General features: G+C 44.9%; 1 protein-coding gene across 1 annotated transcript; it reads right to left on the bottom strand.

Moving 5' to 3' along the window:
- Positions 1-6,224: 6,224 nt before the first annotated feature.
- LOC139839097 (uncharacterized) lies at positions 6,225-7,490 on the bottom strand. The gene has a single exon (XM_071829150.1). It carries the CDS (start codon positions 7,488-7,490, stop codon positions 6,225-6,227), a length of 1,266 nt encoding a protein of 421 aa, XP_071685251.1.
- Positions 7,491-25,423: the final 17,933 nt, after the last annotated feature.

Here is a 25,423-nt window from a genome sequence, read left to right as displayed (position 1 = left end):
TAGGACATGCATTGGGCGAAAGAGAACACTAAATGAGATAGATCTTATAATTCCTAACAGTTTTAAGAAGATCTGGGGCTTCGTAATCCCAAACAGAGGGAGTAACTAGTTTGGGTTGATTAGTAAAATAGTTATGCTAGAAGCATGCAATTATAAGGATCAAATTAAATGGGGACCGTAGATGAAATTTGCAGATGTCTTGGATAAATAGTAGCACACCCAACTAGTGTTTTTTGAACATTGGAATTTTGTAGAGCTCTTTACGTGTTCCTGCAACTATTAAGATCCGTTTGTACGAAAATTCGACAACCAACACTTGAATTTGGACCGTGAAAGATATGCTCTATATAATCTGACAGAGAAAGTACATTATTAACTGAATCAAAAAACGAGCTCGTAAGTTGTGTGACGATCAATGGTAGACTTTTTTGTCGTCCTCTTCAAAATGCAAGTCTATATGAAAAAACATAGAAACTTGAAAGTATACCGAATAGAAATGTTAGTGTGTGTGTAATCGTACTAAAAGATAAAGAAAACACGGGAAAGAAGAACCCTTTGGATTCCGCACCGAAGAAACGTACTAAACTCAAAGGGAGAAGGGAGGAGAGAAAGACACATGATGCATGAGAACTTTTGGAGCATGGATATACATTTGATGAAAAATCGAACGAAATGAAAGGAAAACATTGTGCTCCCTTCGGTTCATAATAAGTGCCGTTGATTTTGTGAGTAATTACTTTTTTGCATCTTGTGGAGGTGAAGTTGAGTGAATGGGCTGCTTTCATCAACAATTTCCTCTTGCTCTTGCCATTAATTCCCGGATGCCGTGTGCTCATTCTCAGTTTTGGCGGAACATCAGTTTGGACCGGTTACGATGTGAGACCACATTTTGTCCACATAAACCGCATTGTATACGTTTCTTCCTGCACCAAAACGCATGGCTGGGTGGAGGCAGAGAATCCTACCACCAGTGGAGTTGAACGCTGGTGTGTGATTAATTTAAGCCATGGAAGGGAGCTTATGGATAGGAACAAAGGTAGCTAGCGGAGGCAAAGCGGGAAGAAAGAAAGAAAGCTGGAGTAATGAAAGCAACGTCCGGGGGCCCCGGGGCCGGCGGGTGGCCGTCGTGAACTGCCTCGGCTGGCTCCGGCCTTTCGCAGCCGCCAAGGGCCGAGGTCGCCGCTACGCTCCGACCACCACCTCTTGCTAGCTAGCTCCTCCAACATCTCCGGCTCCAGCTGCATGCCTGGCCTGGCCCTTCGAACTGATTCACCCGTACATTCTCTCCTCCCTCCCGGATCGTTGGCTCCTCTCGCGTATCTGGCGCAGGTGCAACTAGCTGCTAGTTTATGATAATATATAGCATAGGCTTTTCCTTTCGGCTGCCCATTTTCTTGTGTGATAGTACAAGTGGTGGGGGCATATCTTAATTCGAATGCCTTTAGTTTGGAGTAGTGGCAGCGAGCCAGCGACGTGCCTTGTTTTTTCTCGTCAAGGTAATTGCACAAACCACTAACAATTTATGCTTATAGTTGCGCTCTAACTACATATTTTACATGTTTTCTTATGGATCACCAAGTATTGTGTGTAATAGGTTGTACACAAGTCCAAATCTCAGATTAAGTTGATTAGCAGCAGGGGCCATGAGTCAGTGATTACCTATCATTGGTCGGTTGAAGAAGTAACAAATTTTCATCAAATCTTGGTTAAATCTGTAAACACCGTCAAACGGTCGATCCAAATTATTCTACACTTTGATAGATTAGTGGAATGTTTTATAATTTGCCACTCTTTTCTCCGATCCTCTATTATTTACCACATGACCACCACATGTGAGTGGCAAATAATAGAGGTGTAAAACATAGTATGGCAAATTATAAAATACATGTATATTTTCAGCCGGTGATATGTGGACCTGCAATGGAAAATCACTTGCTGGTGGGTCCTAGGTTGTAGATACCTTGCTAGTCAACTAAATTTTAAATTCATAGCTTTGTTCATTTTGTTAGACAAATAGTTCTCAGTATGCAAAGAACATATAAAGTTAGATATGGTGTTTGGACTCATAGGTCAAGATGCACCTATGATTAAAAAAATGTCTTTACTAATTTCAAACAATTTTGAAAGATAATCTCGTGCTTACATCCAGACATTTTATGTTTGTACAAAAAGTTATATCAACTTGCAATGGAAAATACCACTTACTGGTGGTGCTAGTAAAGTAAATTTACAAATTTTGACCTATATGCAATCCGTCATGTAAATAGTTTCTAGTATGTAAAAAACAGATAAAGTGAGGATATGGTGTTTGGGCTAGTAGCTAGGTCTAGATGCATCCATTGTAAAAAAAATGTATTTAAAATGTTAGATTATTTTTCATGAAAATTGTGTGTTAACATAGAATGACTGAATTTACACCCGAATTTTAATCAAGAATTTTTAAACATTTTAAGATATTCAGGGGTATGTTTTTACGCAGTAACTGCATTCTATACATATGATGTCATGATAAAGTGTGTACAGTCATCTCCAATGGACCGACCCAAAATGGACGTCAAAAGTAACCACGCGCGTCCGTTTGCGTCGGCCCAAATCGTTTGTACAGGGCCTCCGCGTCATTTGCCTTGAGAGTATGACCAGCGGGCCGACGCATTTTTTCCCTGACAGCATCAATAATGTCGGTAATGGCAGTTTAATGTCTCGTCGAGGCATGCCGCCGATTACCGGTTCTCGAGCGGGGTCCGGTGGTTCCCGCGCGTGGCCAATAGATTGGCGCGTTTTTGTCGCCCCAGGAAGCGGCTTGCGCGCGATCGGCGTTTCCCGTCCCGCCGTGCTTATATATGGTCGACGCCAGCGGGAGAGAGGGGCACACCTCAATACCATAGAAATCATCGATGATCAAGCATGACCACACTTGTGCTCGCCTTGTTGAGATGGCCCACCGTGCCTACCCGGATGATCCGGACCTCACCGCCATCCACACGGTGGAGGTGTTTGCGGAGGAGCAAGCGGTTGCGTACGGCGACCAAGCCGACCAACTGGAGGCGGAGGCTGACACAGCGGTAGCGGAGGCCAGGGCTAAGGCGGCGGCGACCATGTCCCACCTTCAGGCGGAGCTCGCGGATGTCTGGGTGGAACTCGCGGCGGCTAGGGTGGTTTCTGCTATTCCCTTTCGCACGCGTACGTATGGTATGTGCTGACTGTGCGTCGTGTGGTTCCTGTTGCTGCTGGTCGACAGGAGTGCGGCGTGACATGTGCCATCGGGCGGGCCAAGGCCGTCATGTCGAACGGTCGATCAATCACGTCCAGATATGGCGCACGGTTTTCTTGCTATATGTGGATGGAGTGGAGTGGAGTGGAGGGCCGTGGCAACTGGACCACGCGAGCGAGATGGGGGCCGCGAACTAGGAACAGGGTTCGCTTTGACTCTGGCTAGCATGCTGTTTTTTCTTCTACGGAGTAGTATTTATTTTTAGAAACTGAGTTGAGCAGCTTTTTTTGTTTTTTTTTTGAAGCGTGAAAATATATTTCACTAAACCTGGTGCGTAGCAAGAATGCTAGCAACCAAAACAGACACAAACGCTGGAGCATCCTCCAGCCAGATCAAGTTCTGCACGCCTAGGATTTTACCATGCTGAGCTATTGCATGGGCAGCCTTATTACAAGATCTACGGCAGAACTTAAACTCAAAAGCATCGAAAGCTAACATACATAGACTCCTAGCTTCCCGAAATAAAGCACCGATGTCAGATAGATCGGCATCTCCAGATTTCAGGGCATTCACCAAGTTGAGGGAGTCGGATTCGAAGATCACCCAGTAGAAGCCAATGTTGCTCATTCGCTCGATTGCTGCCACAAAGGCCGAGGCCTCCGCATGGAGAGCATTGGCCAGATGGTCCATGACGCCCGTTCCAGCAGCTAAGAAGCTGCCATCGCCCGCCCGTGCGATGAAGCCCCACGCGCCCCTGTTTGTCTCCTTGCAGAAAGCAACATCAACATTCACCTTGATGAAGTCTGTGTCTGGTAGTTCCCATCTATCATGCACAACTCGCATGGCTAGCACCGACGCTTCCTGTGGGCAGAACTCCATGAGATGCTTGCGTATTCTAAAGCAGACATCGTCTGTCGAGGCCATCCTTTCCCCCGCATTTGTCTTGTTTCTCGTTGTCCACCAATCCCAGAGTAGGATGATAGCAAGTAACCTCTTCTCCTTCGGCAGCGAGAGTATCTTGTCAGTCACCTGTTTCGCACTAGTGCATTCACACAACGATACCCGGAGGTCCTCGCAATCAAGAGCCCGCCAGACCTGCTTGACCGCTTTGCATCGCAAAAAGATATGCCCTCCGTCTTCATCAAGCCGCCAACATACAGGGCACCTAGTGTCGAGATCAACCTTTTTGCGCTTGATGATGAGCTTTGTGGGAAGGCTATTATGTGTAAACCTCCAGAGGAAGATGAGGACCCTCCCTGGTAGTTCCTGGTTCCAGATACTTCTCCACGTTTGATGTTGTACAAGAGGGCCCGCCGAAGAGCTAGCATCACGGCTGAGGGTTTCATCACGCAATTTCTCCCCTAACTGATATGCCGATTTCACTGTAATGATCCCCTTAGCGTCATAGTGCCACGCAATCGTGTCTTCCATCTCTGGGTGAATCGGGATCAGCAATATCTCCTTCACATCGTCCAGATTGAAAAGGTCCTTAAGCAATTCCTCATCCCATTGGTCTGTTACGGGGTTTATGAGATCACTAACCCGCGTAATTATGGACTGACCGCGGTAGGAGCTAGGACGCCGAGTTGTTCCTCTCGGCAGCCCGGGATCTTCCCACGTTGCAATTGACTCTCCATTCCCCACACGCCAGATGATGCCCTCCTTCATCAGCTCACATCCTTTAAGGATACTCCTCCAGGTGTACGACATTCCTTGTTTGGGCCTAGCCTCCAGGATGGAGCACTGAGGGAAATATTTCGCTTTCAGGATGGTTGCACACAAAGACTCCGGGAATTTCAGTAGACGCCAACTCTGCCGTGCCAGCATGGCGAGGTTGAAAATGTGCAGGTCTCTAAAGCCCAGGCCCCCAGCCCTCTTATTGCGAGACAACTTTTCCCAGCTCAGCCAATGGCATTTGTTCTTCCCCTCTTGCTGATCCCACCAGTAGCGACAAATCATAGCACTGATCTCCTCACATAGAGCTTTCGTCAAATCAGAGCATGACATTGCATAAGTTGGGATGGCCTGTGCAATCGCCTTTATAAGAATTTCTTTGCCCGCTTTAGAGAGGAGCTTCTCCTTCCATCCTTGTATACGTCTCCAGATCTTCTCCTTAATATATTCGAACTCCTTCTTTGATGCCCCCAAGTGTACAGGTAGACCGAGATATCGTTGATTCATTGACTCTCTTGGTATCCCTAAGGCACCCAAGACTGCCCTCTTGGTTCTGTGTACCTTTGCTGAAAAAAGCCGAGCTCTTCTCCTTATTTATCATCTGACCCGATTGTGCTTCATACAATGCCAGGATCTCTTGCAGCTTCTGGGCACTTTGTACCGTAGCTTTCATGACAATGAGTGAGTCGTCCTCGAAGAAGATATGATTGACCCTCGGCGCCGTGGGGCAGAGTTAGATTCCTTCCAGTGTACCATTCACCTCCGCATGTTGGAGCATGGCGGAGAAAGCCTCGGCACAAAGGATAAAGAGGTACGACGACAGAGGGTCTCCTTGGCGGAGATCTCTCTCAGGTTTGAAACATCAGACAATCTCCCATTGACCTTCACCCGGTAAGAGACCAATTGCACACAATTCATGATCAGTTTTACCCACTGTGAATTAAATCCCATCTTCTGCATCATTTTTTCCAAGAACAGCCACTCAACCCTGTCGTAGGCCTTGCTCATATCGAGCTTAATAGCTACCAGCCCATCCTTTCCACCTTTCCTTCTATGCATATGATGGGTTATCTCATAAGCCAACAGCACATTATCTGTGATCATACGTCCATGCACGAAGGCCGACTGTGTTGGTGAGATTATATCTGGTAGCAGTACCTTCAGGCGATTGGACAAGACCTTTGAGATAAGCTTGTATATGACATTACATAGGTTGATTGGCCTGTACTCAGTAATTCTCTCTGGATTCTTTACTTTAGGTATCAACACGATTGTCATCTCATTCCAGCCTTGCGGCATCTCCCCTCCATTCAGGACCGCCAGGACCTCAGCCTGGACTCTATCCCCCAAGATGTGCAAGAATTTTTTTATAGAAAAGGGCCAGCATTCCATCCGGTCCTGGCGCTTTGAGGTCTCCAATTGAGTCCAGAGCCTTCCTGACCTCCTCCACTGTATACGGTGAATTCAAATGATCATTCATCGCCGATGTTACTGACTTGGGAACGAACTGAAGGAGGTCCTCATTTACTTGCCCTGCAGAAGACAAGAACAAACTTTTGTAGAAATTAGTGATAAAAGGTCCTATCTCTTCCTCCCTCTCCACTACTCCGCCTCCCTCCCTTCTTAGCTTCTTAATTCTGTTCACCTTTCTTCTCTCCGAGGCATGAGCATGAAAGAAGCTCGTGTTCCGGTCCCCATTCTTGAGCCAGTTTGCTCGTGCTCTCTGCTGCCAGAAAATATTGTATTGATCCTCCAAGTGGCTCAATTTATATTTCAGGAGGCGCTCCTTATTGATGTTATGTTGATTTATCTCCTTCCTTCTGTAAGCCTCCAGCTCCTTCTTTGCTCTTTTAATTCTATGTTTGAGCTCCCCCAACACTTCCCTATCCCACGTCGCCAAGCTTCCACTAATCTTCTTCAAACCCTCATACGCTCCTTCCGCTCCTTCCTCAAATGCCCGGTTCCAAGCCTCCTCCACCACACCCTCACAGCCTTCCTCCTGCAGCCAACTTGCTTCGAAGCGGAAGCATTTCTCCCCTCCTCCACGGCCTTCCAAAGGGCTAGATTGTTCATTTAGCTCTACAATGATTGGTCGATGGTCCGAGTGGCGAGGATCCCCATTTATCACTCTATAAAGCGGGAAGAGACATCTCCACGCTGCATTCGCTACCGCCCTATCCAGCCTCTCCCTTATGTATCCGTCGGCCAAGTGCCAATTGTTCCTCCACATGAAGGGGTCGCCGACAAAGCCTAGGTCCGCCAGCTCACATTGCTCCAGCGTCCTTCTAAAAGCCTCCATAGCCCCTTGGGCCTGAGCCGGCCCTCCCTCCTTCTCCCCAGCGAACAAAATCTCATTGAAGTCTCCCAGGACCATCCATGGTAATTCAGATTGTGCATGTAAATTCCGAAGGAGCTTCCAAGTGTTTTCTTTCTCCCCAGCCTTAGACTCGCCATAAATTCCTGTTAGTCTCCATTTTGTGCCATTTTCCTCCTGCACATCGACGTCGATGTGGTACCTCCCCTTCCATCGTAAGCTCACATTCACCCCTCTCTTCCAGAACATGGCTAGCCCACCATTCCTTTTATTACTGTCTACCACCACCATGTTTGGCATATTAAGCTTCCACCTCAACGGGTCCATCTCCCTCTCTATCAATTTAGTTTCCGATAGAAAGAGGATGTCGGGATCTTCCGTCTTCTGCAGCTCTAGAAGACCATTGACTGCCGGCTAGTTCCCAAGCCCCCGGCAGTTCTGAGCCACGACCTTCATTGCTCCTTGCAAGGCTGATCCGGCAGCCCCACCATCGCGTCGTTGTTAAGGACAACAGCAACCTTTGCCTTTTTAGTTTGCATCTCCTCCTCTACAATGTCCATATCCTCCATCTCCCTCTTCTTCCCCACCCTAACATTCAGATTCTCCTTTATTCCCGCTCCCTTCCTCTGTTTCCTTTTGAACGAGCCCCGGTGTTGCTCCTTATTATTTTCGCCTCCCAGGGTACCGACTTGATCAACGTGAGCAGCATTACCCTGCATGGCTACATCTGCCACTGCACGTGTCCCCATGCCTATGGCCAGCCCTTCAGCTTCCCCGACATCCTTGTTCTCCAGCGCCAAACTATCCTCCACCCGATCCTCCCCCTTATCAACTTGTTCATTACTAAGCTCCTCTCCATTCTTCTCCGGGAACTCCAGCTTCTTCTGCGCAACACTCGTCTGTTTCTTTTCCCCTAGTTTGAGTGGACTCGTTGCTTCCTCGCTGCACGACGGTGACTTATTTCGGCTCGCATTTGCATGCTTCTCCAACTCCTCCTTCCTCCAGGATAAGCTATCACTTCCTCTCCCCGAGCCACGCCCCGACGGACTGGAGCCTCTCCCATACCCCCAGGTCCTCCCTTCATTCCACTTCTGCTGCTCAACATGATTGCTTCTCTTTGTAATGAAAGCGCGCAGCCAACCGCCATACTGTCTCCTCTCTCCCTTAGCCAGAGTAATCGAGCAGCCATCGTAATCATGTCCAATGATGCCACAAATGTAACAGAACTCTGGAAGGAATTCATACTCAAATGGACACCAAATCTGTGAGTCGCTCTCTTTTCCCGGTCTCATGAATCCCCTCATCAGAGGCTTGGTGATGTTGATCCGAGTTTTGACTCGAAGGTATTCGCCGACTGCGGTACCATCATCCCCCACATCCACATCCACCCCTTCTCCCACCATATCTCCAATCTCCATGCCCATATCTCTGTTCATCCATCCCAAAGGCAGCTTGAACACACGGATCTAGATCGGGATTGTGTCAAAGGTATGCTCGTCCATCGCCTTGCCCGGATCAAAATCTATCATCACGATCAGATCGTTGTTCGCCTTCCATGGGCCATCAAACAGGGCTTTCTTCTTCCCGGACTCCTGCGAGAAAGTAAATAGGAACACGTTCCCTCCCATCGCCTTGCACCTTACCCCTTTCAGTGGACACCATGCTTTTCCCAGCGATGCCGCCATGCCCTCCGCATGCACCGGCTTATCGGAGAGGACTTTGCCCAACGCCTGCATCTCCCTCCTCTCCCCATCACCGCTACCAAGAATCAGACATTTTTTGAAACCTCCTTGTTCCGCTGCTGAGAGCTTCAGATTCTTCATCAAACCCTCCACCCGTTCCATCTCCACGCCGCCCTGCCTACTCCGAACGCCCGGCCACGATCTGGCTGGTTGAAACTAGGGCGAGAGGTGTATTACGATCACGAGCCCTAGATCTCGCGAAAGGCTTTTGGTGGTGGGACGTTGCTAACTGGTGAAAACGATGAGTAAAGGATGACGGGAAGGACAGGGATCAGAACCTAGGACGGAGTGTTGTGGTCGAGAGATCCGGGCGGCTGCGGACGCCGACGAGATCTGACGAGAGATTCACCCACGGCGAGGGAGAGCAAACCGTGCAATCGCCGCGTGATCGCCTAGACCACAAAACCCGGAAACCGTCACTCCTGGGACGGACCTTCAGAAATTGAGCTTTTTGTTGAGGGAAGTGAGTTGAGCAGCTTGGATCCCGCGTTAGCTTCCCGGGCTGGCACTTGATCTGGCGGGTCTCCAGTCCGGGCCGTGCTCATAGAAGGGTGGCCTGGCCGGCCCTTCATTGCCTCTCCATGATGCTAAAACCTCTTGCCGCGTTTCAGTCAGAGTACCGGCGAGCTTCGGCGGTTGTTTTCGAGCTGCCTATGCCATAGCCATATCACGCAAGTTTGGCCCTGGCAGATGACCTGCATGCCGGAGTAACCCATGTAGAAATCATGCAAATTGACGAAATTTTCATTTGAACCTGGACAATTTTAAATTCTAGCAAATTAAAATGAAGGCGAACTAGGATGAATCCTTCATTACTTGGTTTCTGGCCCGTTGGCATCACCCTTATCCAGCATTGAGGGCCTAGGTTCGAATGTAAGCAATAAAACAACAACTACGACTACCACAAAAAAAAGTTAGGAAAATGCTTCGGATCACCCAGGGGATCACGCGTCTCGTGTCCCCCGGCTCCTATGAGCGCCACACGTCCTCGTGGACGAAAGAAAATGACGGTAGCACATAGGTGGGGCCATCGCATCTTTTCGTTTCTTCTCATCAATTGGTGTACCTTTTCCCCGCGCACATACACGAACAAATCCTTGGGGGTGCCATGGAGGTCGCCGCCCCAACCAACCGTGCCGCTGCCTTTCTCCATGGGCTCATAGCTGGCCTGAGCGCTCCACCCTTCTATGTGCGCTCAGGCCCGGTCTGCACGCCGCGGCCCGACTCAGTGGGCTTATGGCCAGCCTCCACGCTGCCGCCATCGAGGCGCTCCAAGCCGCACCGGCCGCCGGTATTGGCATGTTCCCCGCCGGCGTCACCACCGAGGACGGCGCTGCAGAGTAACGTGGGGCCATCGTTGCGAGCCATTTTCCCGACGACGGTGCATATGGGCATCTGAATACTGACGGGATTGCCAGCCAAGTCCGCTTCATTTGGCATCGACCTTCGCGGTCGACGGCGGCGTGGGAGATGTAGCCCTGTCCTGCGTGTACGTCGGGCCGCTCCCTTGGTCATCTCCGGCACCATCCACTCCGACCTCCATTTTATTCTTCATAGGAGACTTTGTTTTGCTAGAAACTTTTTTTTTTTGCTATGATGTCTTCGGAGAGGTCTCCAACAATCTCCGGTGAGTCCCCGACGAGATCTATGTTTTTTTGTGGGTGAACCCTTTTTGCTACACAGATGCTTTTATGGAAGCAAAAATGAGATTTTTGGTGGATTTTGCTACAAATGAAACATTTTTTTATTATATTAGTATATTATGGAAGCAAAAAGTTGGGGACACGTGTCACGCTCTAGACCTGGGGATCAAAATTTTGATTCCCCAAGAGACGGCCAGCACTTTCCAAAAAATACGACGGATGAAAACATACATGCAAACCATACCGTGACAAATCTTGTTTATTCGCGTGCATTTCAATGGATTTTACCTTGTAATTTGAAATCTAAGGAAATAGTTGGAATGAAACCCAAATATTTTAGCTGGTCCACAAAATATAGAAAATTTCTGGAAATTTCGATGAAATTTTGAATATTGGGTCCTACATGTCTTTTTTTTTTCGAAATGGGGAGAAATCGCTCCAGCTTCTGCATCCAAAGGATGCACACAATTTTTTTATTAGATTATTCGCAATATCTTACAAGAGAAATACAAAAGATCAAACTCGAAGCCACCTCGCTAAACCTACAGAGGGATGAACGGGGTGACAATACACAAACTCACATCATCCAAACAACCAAATGCCTTCCCAAGCCGCCAATAGCAGGTGAGAAGCACATCCAGTCAAGCAGACTCTCAGCGCACGCCAACACACACGCCACAGAAATCGCTACCGCCGTCTTCCTTGCACCCATCTTCAAGAGGGATCACCGCATTGACCTTGGCAGACCTGTCGTCGATGTCACCATGACGCCAGACAGCTCCACCATCCTGCACGTGTCCTTCGGTCCGCGCCCGTCTTCGATACCCTGCAGCTCCACGCTGCCGAGAATCATCAACGTCAACATGGTAGATGAACACCACTCCACCAAAGATCCACCTCCATCCAGCCGCTGCTCCAAAAATGATGCCCCAAGAGGTAGAACGACGCAGGAAGCGCCGTCATCATCCGATCCGGGAGACCCAGATCTAGGGTTTCCCCCGGAGGAGCACGAGTGAGTAGCCGCAGACTGCGACGACGATGCCTTCACGAAGGAAGCGACGCTTAACGTCGCCATCGCCCGCCAATCGTGGCACGGTTTTCACCGAAAGCCGTTAGTCCCCAACTCGGCAAGAGCCAGCGTAGATGCCAGCAAACATGATGCCTTCGCAAGGGAACGACGCCAATAGCCGCCGCCATCATCCGCCAAGAACGATGTCAAGGCCCGGTTTTCACCGGTGGCCCCTTCACCGTTAACTCGTCGTCGACTAGATCTTCATCGCCGGAGTAGACGGATCTCGTGATCCGCCACCCCAGCAACCAACCGACCACCTCAGGCGAAGGAGGAGGCCGCCACCACCATGCCAAGGACAGTCGCCCATGGCGTCCTCGTGCCTCGAAACGAACCCAGAAACCTGCACGAAGCCGGCATCGTTGTGACCGCAGCAGTAAGATCGTAGCCCACCCGAGCCCGCCAGGACCCAGATCAGACCCGAACCACCGCCGCCGCCCACCAAATGATGGAGATCCTCTCCCTCCTCTGGTCGCCGCCGCTCCATGGCACCACTATCGACAGCCGATGCGGATCGCCGCCACCGGAGACGCGAACCCATGCCTCCACGGATGCCGTGGCCGAGGAAGTCCGCTGCCGCCGCCATGCCTCTAGGGCTTTGCCCGGAGGCGGTGGCGGGAGGAGGGGAGAGGCTGGGGAGGAGGAGGGGAGTAGCTGGGGGGCGCCCAGCGTGGTGCCGCCGCGCGGGTGCGGGATGAGATGGGGTGCTCGGTCCTACATGTCTGACCCTCTTGATGTTTTGAGGTCTCAAAAAATGGAAATTGAAAGTAAATGTAGCCCCAGATCTTTGCGCACCTTAACCGATGGGGAAGTAGTCCATGGGAAGAGAGTTAAGGATTGTGATCCCGCCAGCAAACCGTCAAGCAGGCGGACACCATCTGTCATTATTATCTTAGTGTGAGGAGTGTAGAAAAGAAATTGCCTGTCGTCGGATTTAAAGAACTTAAGGGGAACACTTGTCCTTCTATTTGCTAGCTCATCCTCTCTTTAACGAAATTGTTTTTTTTTTTTGAAACGGAGGCAAAAGCTTGGCCTCATCCATTAATTAAAAAGAGGGTGCTATGTTTTTAGGAAAAAACCGAGCGAAAACCTACAACAACCGGGCCAAGCCCACACAAACAATACACCCACATAGATCACAAAGCGACACCAACAAACACTCAACACGACACTCCAACGCCGCGCCAAAAAGGACAAGCCACGACATTGTGAGGCACTCGTCAACCAACTACGGATCCAGGGAAGGCAACAACTAAGGTGGCGAGAAAGTTGCAAACCTCTCTAGCGACGATAGCTCCGGACACCGTTGGCACCAACCCAGTGATACGCGTACAGCACGCGTCCGTTGGGAACCCCAAGAGGAAGGTGTGATGCGTACAGCTGCAAGTTTTCCCTTAGTAAGAAACCAAGGTTTATCGAACCAGTAGGAGCCAAGAAGCACGTTGAAGGTTGATGGCGGCGGAGTGTAGTGCGGCGCAACACCAGGGATTCCGGCGCCAACGTGGAACCTGCACAACACAACCAAGATACTTTGTCCCAACGTAACAGTGAGGTTGTCAATCTCACCGGCTTGATGTAACAAAGGATTACATGTATAGTGTGGATGATGAAGTTTGCAGAGAACAGTATAACGAATATTGCAGTTGATTGTATTCGATGTAAAAGAATGGACCGGGGTCCACAGTTCACTAGAGGTGTCTCTCCCATAAGAATAAGCATGTTGGGTGAACAAATTACAGTTGGGCAATTGACAAATAAAGAGGGCATGACCATGCACATACATGTTATGATGAGTATTGTGAAATTCAATTGGGCATTACGACAAAGTACATAGACCGCTATCCAGCATGCATCTATGCCTAAAAAGTCCACCTTCAGGTTATCATCCGAACCCCCTCCAGTATTAAGTTGCAAACAACAGACAATTGCATTAAGTATGGTGCGTAATGTAATCAACAAATACATCCTTAGACATAGCATTGATGTTTTATCCCTAGTGGCAACAACACATCCACAACCTTAGAACTTTCTTTCACTGTCCCAGATTTAATGGAGGCATGAACCCACTATCGAGCATAAATACTCCCTCTTGGAGTTACAACCAAAAACTTGGCCAGAGTCTCTACTAGTAACGGAGAGCATGCAAGATCATAAACAACACATAGATAATAGATTGATAATCAACATAGCATAGTATTCCATATTCATCAGATCCCAACAAACACAACATGTAGCATTACAGATAGATGATCTTTATCATGTTAGGCAGCTCACAAGATCCAACAATGATAGCACAATTAGGAGAAGACGACCATCTAGCTACTGCTATGGACCCATAGTCCAGGGGTGAACTACTCACTCATCACTCCGGAGGCGACCATGGCGGTGAAGAGTCCTCCGGGAGATGATTCCCCTCTCCGGCAGGGTGCCGGAGGCGATCTCCTGAATCCCCCGAGATGGGATTGGCGGCAGTGGCGTCTCTGGAAGGTTTTCTGTATCGTGGCTCTCGGTACTGGAGTTATTCTCGACGAAGGCTTAAGTAGGCAAAAGGGTAGGTCAGGGGGCGCCACGAGGGGCCCACACCACAGGCCGGCGCGGCCAGGGCCTGGGCCGCGCCACCCTGGTGTGGCGTCGCCTCGTCGCCCCACTTCGTATCTCCCCCGGTGTTCTGGAAGCTTCGTGGAAAAATAAGATCCTGGGCGTTGATTTCGTCCAATTCCGAGAATATTTCCTTACTAGGATTTCTAAAACCAAAAACAGCAGAAAACAGCAACTGGCTCTTCGGCATCTTGTTAATAGGTTAGTGCCGGAAAATGCATAAATATGACATAAAGTATGCATAAAACATGTAGGTATCATCAATAAAGTAGCATGGAACATAAGAAATTATCGATATGTTGGAGACGTATCAGCATCCCCAAGCTTAGTCCCTACTCGTCCCGAGTAGGTAAACGATAACAAAGATAATTTCTGAAGTGACATGCCATCATAATCTTGATCATACTATTGTAAGCACATGTAATGAACGCAGCGATTCGAAGCAATGGTAAATACAATGAGTAAACAACTGAATCATATAGCAAAGACTTTTCATGAATAGTACTTTCAAGACAAGCATCAATAAGTCTTGCATAAGAGTTAACTCATAAAGCAATAAATTCATAGTTGAGGCATTGAAGCAACACAAAGGAAGATTAAGTTTCAGCGGTTGCTTTCAACTTGTAACATATATATCTCATGGATATTGTCAACATAAAGTAATATAACAAGTGCAATATGAAAGTATGTACGAATCAATGCACAGTTCACACAAGTGTTTGCTTCTTGAGATGGGAGAGAAATAGGTGAACTGACTCAACATAAAAGTAGAAGAAAGGCCCTTCGCAGAGGGAAGCATTGATTGCTATGTTTGTGCTAGAGCTTTGATTTTGAAAACAAGAAACAATTTTGTCAACGGTAGTAATAAAGCATATGTATCATGTAAATTATATCCTACAAGTTGCAAGTCTCATGCATAGTATACTAATAGTGCCCGCACCTTGTCCTAATTAACTCGGATTACCTGGATTATCATTGCAATACATATGTTTTAACCAAGTGTCACAAAGGGGTACCTCTATGCCGCCTGTACAAAGGTCTAAGGAGAAAGCTCGCATTGGATTTCTCGCTTTTGATTATTCTCAACTTAGAGATCCATACCGGCACAACATAGACAACAAATAATGGACTCCTCTTTAACGCATAAGCATTTAGCAACAATTAATATTCTCATATGAGGTTGAGGATATTTGTCCAAAACTGAAACTTCCACCATGAATCATGGCTTTAGTTAGTGGCCCAATGTTCTTCTCTAACAATATGCATGCTCTAATCATTCAACTCATGGTAAATCGCTCTTACTTCAGACAAGACGGACATGCATAGCAACTCACATGATATTCAACAAAGTGTTGATGGCGTCCCCAGGAACATGGTTATCGCTCAACAAGCAACTTATAAGAGATAAAGTGCATAAGTACATATTCAATACCACAATAGTTTTTAGGCTATTTGTCCCATGAGCTATATATTGCAAAGGTAAAGGATAGAAATTTTAAAGGTAGCACTCAAGAAATTTACTTTGGAATGGCGGAGAAATACCATGTAGTAGGTAGGTATGGTGGACACAAGTGGCATGGTGTTTGGCTCAAGGATTTTGGATGCATGAGAAGTATTCCCTCTCGATACAAGGCTTAGGCTAGCAAGGTTGTGTAAAGCAAACACAAGTATGAACCGGTGCAGCAAAACTCACATTAAAGACATATTGTAAGCATTATAAGACTCTACACCGTCTTCCTTGTTGTTCGACCCTTACTAGAAATTATCTAGACCTTAGAGAGACCAATTATGCAAACCAAATTTTAGCAAGCTCTATGTATTTCTTCATTAATAGGTGCAAAGTATATGATGCAAGAGCTTAAACATGAGCACAACAATTGCCAAGTATCACATTATTCAAGACATTATACCAATTACTACATGTAGCATTTCCCGTTTCCAACCATATAACAATTTAACGAAGCAGATTCAACCTTCGCCATGAATATTATCAGTAAAGCCTAAGGACATATTTGTCCATATGCAATAGCGGAGCGTGTCTCTCTCCCACACAATGAATGCTAGGATCCAACTTTATTCAAACAAAACAAAAACAAAAACAAACAGACGCTCCAAGCAAAGTACATAAGATGTGATGGAATAAAAATATAGTTTCACTAGAGGAACCTGATAATGTTGTCGATGAAGAAGGGGATGCCTTGGGCATCCCCAAGCTTAGACGCTTGAGTCTTCTTGAAATATGCAGGGGTGAACCACCGGGGCATCCCCAAGCTTAGAGCTTTCACTCTCCTTGATCATATTGTATCATCCTCCTCTCTTGATCCTTGAAAACTTCCTCCGCACCAAACTTAAAACAACTCATTAGAGGGTTAGTGCATAATCAAAATTCACATGTTCAGAGGTGACATAATCATTCTTAACACTTCTGGACATTGCACAAAGCTACTGAAAGTTAATGGAATAGAAAAATCCATCAAGCATAGCAAAACAGGCAATGCGAAATAAAAGGCAGAATCTGTCAAAACAGAACAGTCCGTAAATATGAATTTCTAAGAGGCACCAGACTTGCTCAAATGAAAATTCTCAAATTGAATGAAAGTTGCGTACATATCTGAGGATCACTCACGTAAATTTTCAGGATTTTCTGAGTTACCTACAGAGAATTCTTCCCAGATTCGTGACAGCAAAGAAATCTGTTTCTGCGCAGTAATCCAAATCTAGTATGAACCCTACTATCAAAGACTTTACTTGGCACAACAATGCAACAAAATAGGATAAGGAGAGGTTGCTACAGTAGTAACAACTTCCAAGACTCAAATATAAAACAAAAGTGCTTTAGTAAAATCATGGGTTGTGTCCCATAAGCGCTTTTCTTTAACGCCTTTCAGCTAGGCGCAGAAAGTGTGTGTCAAGTATTATCAAGAGACGAAGCATCAACATCATAATTTGTTCTAATGATAGAATCAAAAGGTAACTTCATTCTCTTTCTAGGGAAGTGTTCCATACCTTTCTTGAGAGGAAATTGATATTTAATATTGCCTTCCTTCATATCAATGATAGCACCAACAGTTCGAAGAAAAGGTCTTCCCAATATAATGGGACAAGATGCATTGCATTCAATATCCAAGACAACAAAATCAATGGGGACAAGGTTATTGCTAATGGTAATGTGAACATTATCAACTCTCCCCAGAGGTTTCTTTGTAGAATTATCAGCAAGATTAACATCCAAATAACAATTTTTCAATGATGGCAAGTCAAGCATATTATAAATTTTTCTAGGCATAACGGAAATACTTGCACCAAGATCACATAAAGCATTACAATCAAAGTCATTGACCTTCATCTTAATGATGGGATCCCAACCATCCTCTAACTTCCTAGGAATAGAAGCTTCCCGTTCTAATTTCTCTTCTCTAGCTTTTATGAGAGCATTTGTAATATGTTTTGTAAAGGCCAAATTTATAGCACTAGCATTAGGACTCTTAGCAAGTTTTTGTAAGAACTTTATAACTTCAGAGATGTGGCAATCATAAAAATCTAAACCATTATAATCTAAAGCAATGGGATCATTGTCCCCAATGTTGGAAAAAATTTCAGCAGTTTTATCACAGGCAGTTTCAGCAGTTTTAGCAGTTTCAGGCAGTTTTTCAGGCTTTGCATTAGAAGTGGAAACATTGCCAACACCAATTATTTTACCATTAATAGTAGGAGGTTCAGCAACATGTGGAGCATTAGAATTACTAGTGGTGGTAATAGTCCAAACTTTAGCTATATTATCTTCTTTAGCATTTTCTTCTTTCTCCCACCTAGCACGCAATTCGGCCATCAATCTTATATTCTCATTAATTCTAACTTTGATGGAGTTTGCTGTAGCAAATGACTTAATATCATTATTTTCATTAGGAATAACTTTCGATTTCAAAAGATCAACATCAGCAGCAAGACTACCGACTTTAGAAGCAAGTATATCAATTTTCCCAAGCTTTTCTTCAACAGATTTGTTAAAAGCAGTTTGTGTACTAATAAATTCTTTAAGCATGGCTTCAAGTCCAGGGAGTGTATTCCTATTATTGTTGTAAGAATTCCCATAAGAATTACCATAACCGTTACTATTATTATAAGGATATGGCCTATAGTTGTTACTAGAATTGTTCCGATAAGCATTGTTGTTGAAATTATTATTTTTGATGAAGTTCACATCAACATGTTCTTCTTGAGCAACCAATGAAGCTAAAGGAACATTATTTGGATCAACATTAGTCCTGCCATTCACAAGCATAGACATAATAGCATCAATCTTATCACTCAAGGAAGAGGTTTCTTCGACAGAATTTACCTTCTTACCTTGTGGAGCTCTTTCCGTGTGCCATTCAGAGTAATTAATCATCATATTATCAAGAAGCTTTGTTGCGTCGCCTAGAGTGATGGACATAAAGGTACCTCCAGCAGCTGAATCCAATAAGTTCCGCGAAAAAAAATTCAGTCCTGCATAAAAGGTTTGGATGATCATCCAAGTAGTCAGTCCATGTGTTGGATAGTTTTTATCCAAAGATTTCATTCTTTCCCATGCTTGGGCAACATGCTCATTATCCTACTGTTTAAAATTCATTATGCTACTTCTCAAAGATATAATTTTAGCAGGAGGATAATATCTACCAATAAAAGCATCCTTGCATTTAGTCCATGAATCAATACTATTCTTAGGCAGAGATAGCAACCAATCTTTAGCTCTTCCTCTTAATGAGAAAGGAAACAATTTTAATTTTATAATGTCACCATCTACATCCTTATACTTTTGCATTTCACATAATTCAACAAAATTATTAAGATGGGCAGCAGCATCATCAGAACTAACACCAGAAAATTGCTCTCTCATAACAAGATTCAGTAAAGCAGGTTTAATTTCATAGAATTCTGCTGTAGTAGCAGGTGGAGCAATAGGTGTGCATAAGAAATCATTATTATTTGTGGTTGTGAAGTCACACAACTTAGTATTTTCAGGAGTACCCATTTTAGCAATAGTAAATAAAGCAAACTAGATAAAGTAAATGCAAGTAACTAATTTTTTTTGTGTTTTTGATATGAAGAGCAAGATAGTAAATAAAGTAAAACTAGCAACTAATTTTTTTGTGTTTTGATATAATGCAGCAAACAAAGTAGTAAATAAAATAAAGCAAGACAAAAACAAAGTAAAGAGATTGAAGGTGGAGACTCCCCTTGCAGCGTGTCTTGATCTCCCCAGCAACGGCGCCAGAAAACAGTCTTGATACGCGTACAACACGCGTCCGTTGGGAACCCCAAGAGGAAGGTGTGATGCGTACAGCGGCAAGTTTTCCCTCAGTAAGAAACCAAGGTTTATCGAACCAGTAGGAGCCAAGAAGCACGTTGAAGGTTGATGGCGGCGGAGTGTAGTGCGGCGCAACACCAGGGATTCCGGCGCCAACGTGGAACCTGCACAACACAACCAAGATACTTTGTCCCAACGTAACAGTGAGGTTGTCAATCTCACCGGCTTGCTGTAACAAAGGATTAGATGTATAGTGTGGATGATGATTGTTTGCAGAAAACAGTAGAGCAAGTATTGCAGTAGATTGTATTCGATGTAAAAGTATGGACCGGGGTCCACAGTTCACTAGAGGTGTCTCTCCCATAAGATAAATAGCATGTTGGGTGAACAAATTACAGTTGGGCAATTGACAAATAAAGAGGGCATGACCATGCACATACATGTTATGATGAGTATTGTGAGATTTAATTGGGCATTACGACAAAGTACATAGACCGCTATCCAGCATGCATCTATGCCTAAAAAGTCCACCTTCAGGTTATCATCCGAACCCCCTCCAGTATTAAGTTGCAAACAACAGACAATTGCATTAAGTATGGTGCGTAATGTAATCAACAAATACATCCTTAGACATAGCATTGATCTTTTATCCCTAGTGGCAACAGCACATCCACAACCTTAGAACTTTCTGTCACTGTCCCAGATTTAATGGAGGCATGAACCCACTATCGAGCATAAATTCTCCCTCTTGGAGTTACAAGCAACGACTTGGCCAGATCCTCTACTAGTAACGGAGAGCATGCAAGATCATAAACAACACATAGATAATAGATTGATAATCAACATAGCATAGTATTCCATATTCATCGGATCCCAACAAACGCAACATGTAGCATTACAAATAGATGATCTTGATCATGTTAGGCAGCTCACAAGATCTAACAGTGATAGCACAATTAGGAGAAGACGACCATCTAGCTACTGCTATGGACCCATAGTCCAGGGGTGAACTACTCACTCATCACTCTGGAGGCGACCATGGCGGTGAAGAGTCCTCCGGGAGATGATTCCCCTCTCCGGCAGGGTGCCGGAGGCGATCTCCTAAATCCCTCGAGATGGGATTGGCGGCGGCGGCGTCTCTGGAAGGTTTTCCGTATCATGGCTCTCGGTACTGGAGTTATTCTCGACGAAGGCTTAAGTAGGCGAAAGGGTAGGTCAGGGGGCGCCACGAGGGGCTGATGGCGTGTAACTCACACGTTCATTGGGAACCCCAAGAGGAAGGTATGATGCGCACAGCAGCAAGTTTTCCCTCAGAAAGAAACCAAGGTTTATCGAACCAGGAGGAGCCAAGAAGCACGTTGAAGGTTGATGGCGGCGGGATGTAGTGCGGCGCAACACCAGGGATTCCGGCGCCAACGTGGAACCTGCACAACACAACCAAAGTACTTTGCCCCAACGAAACAGTGAGGTTGTCAATCTCACCGGCTTGCTGTAACAAAGGATTAACCGTATTGTGTGGAAGATGATTGTTTGCGAAAACGATGAGAACGATATTGCAGTAGATTGTATTTCAGTATAGAGAATTGGACCGGGGTCCACAGTTCACTAGAGGTGTCTCTCCCATAAGATAAACAGCATGTTGGGTGAACAAATTACAGTTGGGCAATTGACAAATAAAGAGGGCATGACCATGCACATACATATTATGATGTGTATTGTGAGATTTAATTGGGCATTACGACAAATTACATAGACCGCTATCCAGCATGCATCTATGCCTAAAAAGTCCACCTTCAGGCTATCATCCGAACCCCCTCCAGTATTAAGTTGCTAACAACAGACAATTGCATTAAGTATTGCGCGTAATGTAATCAGTAACTACATCCTTGAACATAGCACCAATGTTTTATCCCTAGTGGCAACAACACATCCACAACCTTAGAACTTTCTGTCACTGTCCCAGATATCAATGGAGGCATGAACCCACTATCGAGCATAAATACTCCCTCTTGGAGTTACAAGCATCTACTTGGCCAGAGCATCTACTAGTAACGGAGAGCATGCAAGATCATAAACAACACATAGACATAACTTTGATAATCAACATAACAAGTATTCTCTATTCATCGGATCCCAACAAACGCAACATATAGAATTACAGATAGATGATCTTGATCATGTTAGGCAGCTCACAAGATCCGACAATGAAGCACAATGGGGAGAAGACAACCATCTAGCTACTGCTATGGACCCATAGTCCAGGGGTAGACTACTCACACATCACTCCGGAGGCGACCATGGCGGCGTAGAGTCCTCCGGGAGATGATTCCCCTCTCCGGCAGGGTGCCGGAGGCGATCTCTGAATCCCCGAGATGGGATCGGCGGCGGCGGCGTCTCTGGAAGGTTTTCCGTATCGTGGCTCTCGGTGCTTGGGGGTTTCGCGACGGAGGCTTTAAGTAGGCGGAAGGGCAGGTCAGAGGCGGCACAAGGGGCCCACACCACAGGCCGCGCGGCCAAGGGGTGGGCCGCGCCGCCTAGGGTGTGGCCACCTCGTGGCCCCACTTCGTCTCCTCTTCGGTCTTCCGAAGCTTCGTGGCAAAATAGGACCCTGGGCGTTGATTTCGTCCAATTCCGAGAATATTTCGTTACTAGGATTTCTGAAACCAAAAACAGCAGAAAACAGCAACTGGCACTTCGGCATCTTGTTAATAGGTTAGTTCCAGAAAATGCACGAATATGACATAAAGTGTGCATAAAACATGTAGATAACATCAATAATGTGGCATGGAACATAAGAAATTATCGATACGTCGGAGATGTATCAGCATCCCCAAGCTTAGTTCTGCTCGTCCCGAGCAGGTAAAACGATAACAAAGATAATTTCTGGAGTGACATGACATCATAACCTTGATCATACTATTTGTAAAGCATATGTAGTGAATGCAGCGATCAAAACAATGTATATGACATGAGTAAACAAGTGAATCATAAAGCAAAGACTTTTCATGAATAGCACTTCAAGACAAGCATCAATAAGTCTTGCATAAGAGTTAACTCATAAAGCAATAATTCATAGTAAAAGCATTGAAGCAACACAAAGGAAGATTAAGTTTCAGCGGTTGCTTTCAACTTGTAACATGTATATCTCATGGATAATTGTCAACATAGAGTAATATAATAAGTGCAATATGCAAGTATGTAGGAATCAATGCACAGTTCACACAAGTGTTTGCTTCTTGAGGTGGAGAGAAATAGGTGAACTGACTCAACAATGAAAGTAAAAGAATGGTCCTTCATAGAGGAAAAGCATCGATTGCTATATTTGTGCTAGAGCTTTGATTTTGAAAACATGAAACAATTTTGTCAACGGTAGTAATAAAGCATATGTATCATGTAAATTATATCTTACAAGTTGCAAGCCTCATGCATAGTATACTAATAGTGCCCGCACCTTGTCCTAATTAGCTTGGACTACCGGATCATCACAATGCACATGTTTTAACCAAGTGTCACAAAGGGGTACCTCTATGCCGCCTGTACAAAGGTCTAAGGAGAAAGCTCGCATTGGATTTCTCGCTATTGATTATTCTCAACTTAGACATCCATACCGGGACAACATAGACAACAGATAATGGACTCCTCTTTTATGCATAAGCATGTAATAACAATTAATAATTTTCTCATATGAGATTGAGGATACATGTCCAAAACTGAAACTTCCACCATGGATCATGGCTTTAGTTAGCGGCCCAATGTTCTTCTCTAACAATATGCATGCTTAACCATAAGGTGGTAGATCGCTCTTACTTCAGACAAGACGAACATGCATAGCAACTCACATGAAATTCAACAAAGAGTAGTTGATGGCGTCCCCAGTGAACATGGTTATCGCACAACAAGCAACTTAATAAGAGATAAAGTGCATAAGTACATATTCAATACCACAATAGTTTTTAAGCTATTTGTCCCATGAGCTATATATTGCAAAGGTGAATGATGGAATTTTAAAGGTAGCACTCAAGCAATTTACTTTGGAATGGCGGAAAATACCATGTAGTAGGTAGGTATGGTGGACACAAATGGCATAGTGGTTGGCTCAAGTATTTTGGATGCATGAGAAGTATTCCCTCTCGATACAAGGTTTAGGCTAGCAAAGCTATTTGAAACAAACACAAGGATGAACCGGTGCAGCAAAACTCACATAAAAGACATATTGAAAACATTATAAGACTCTACACCGTCTTCCTTGTTGTTCAAACTCAATACTAGATATTATCTAGACCTTAGAGAAACCAAATATGCAAACCAAATTTTAGCATGCTCTATGTATTTCTTCATTAATGGGTGCAAAGTATATGATGCAAGAGCTTAAACATGAGCACAACAATTGCCAAGTATCACATTACCCAAGACATTTATAGCAATTACTACATGTATCATTTTCCAATTCCAACCATATAACAATTTAACGAAGAAGAAACTTCGCCATGAATACTATGAGTAGAAACTAAGGACATACTTGTCCATATGCTATAGCGGAGCGTGTCTCTCTCCCATAAAGTGAATGCTAGGATCCATTTTATTCAAACAAAACAAAAAACAAAAACAAACCGACGCTCCAAGCAAAGCACATAAGATGTGATGGAATAAAAATATAGTTTCAGGGGAGGAACCTGATAATGTTGTCGATGAAGAAGGGGATGCCTTGGGCATCCCCAAGCTTAGACGCTTGAGTCTTCTTAGAATATGCAGGGGTGAACCACCGGGGCATCCCCAAGCTTAGAGCTTTCACTCTCCTTGATCATGTTGCATCATACTCCTCTCTTGATCCTTGAAAACTTCCTCCACACCAAACTTAGAACAACTCATTAGAGGGTTAGCGACAATAAAAATTAACATGTTCAGAGGTGACACAATCATTCTTAACACTTCTGGACATTGCATAAAGCTACTGGACATTAATGGATCAAAGAAATTCATCCAACATAGCAAAAGAGGCAATGCGAAATAAAAGGCAGAATCTGTCAAAAACAGAACAGTTCGTGTTGACGAATTTTATCGAGGCACCAGACTTGCTCAAATGAAAATGCTCAAATTGAATGAAAGTTGCGTACATATCTGAGGATCACTCACGTAAATTGGCATAATTTTCTGAGTTACCTACAGAGAAAACAGCCCAGATTCGTGACAGCAAAGAAATCTGTTTCTGCGCAGTAATCCAAATCTAGTATGAACTTTTCTATCAACGACTTTACTTGGCACAACAAAACACTAAACTAAGATAAGGAGAGGTTGCTACAGTAGTAAACAACTTCCAAGACACAAAATAAAAACAAAGTACTGTAGGTAAAAACCATGGGTTGTCTCCCATAAGCGCTTTTCTTTAACGCCTTTCAGCTAGGCGCAGAAAGTGTGTATCAAGTATTATCAAGAAACGAAGTGTCAACATCATAATTTGTTCTAATAATAGAATCAAAAGGTAACTTCATTCTCTTTCTAGGGAAGTGTTCCATACCTTTCTTGAGAGGAAATTGATATTTTATATTACCTTCCTTCATATCAATGATAGCACCAACAGTTCGAAGAAAAGGTCTTCCCAATATAATGGGACAAGATGCATTGCATTCAATATCCAAGACAACAAAATCAACGGGGGCAAGGTTATTGTTAATGGTAATGCGAACATTATCAACTTTCCCCAAAGGTTTCTTTGTAGAATGATCAGCAAGATTAACATCCAAATAACAATTTTTCAGCGGTGGCAAGTCAAGCATATTATAAATTTTCTTAGGCATAACAGAAATACTTGCACCAAGATCACATAAAGCATTACAATCAAAATCTTTAACCTTCATCTTAATGATGGGCTCCCAACCATCCTC

The sequence above is a fragment of the Lolium perenne genome, chromosome 4, assembly GCF_019359855.2.
Source record: "Lolium perenne isolate Kyuss_39 chromosome 4, Kyuss_2.0, whole genome shotgun sequence".
NCBI classification, from domain to species: Eukaryota; Viridiplantae; Streptophyta; class Magnoliopsida; order Poales; family Poaceae; genus Lolium; species Lolium perenne.
The sequence above is the reverse complement of the archived record's forward strand: the minus strand, read 5'-3'. Positions and strand labels throughout refer to the sequence as shown.

Coding starts and splice junctions, on each gene's coding strand:
- LOC139839097 (XM_071829150.1), bottom strand. CDS start 7,490: ATGGTGGTGGTAGACAGTAATAAAAGGAATGGTGGGCTAGCCATGTTC.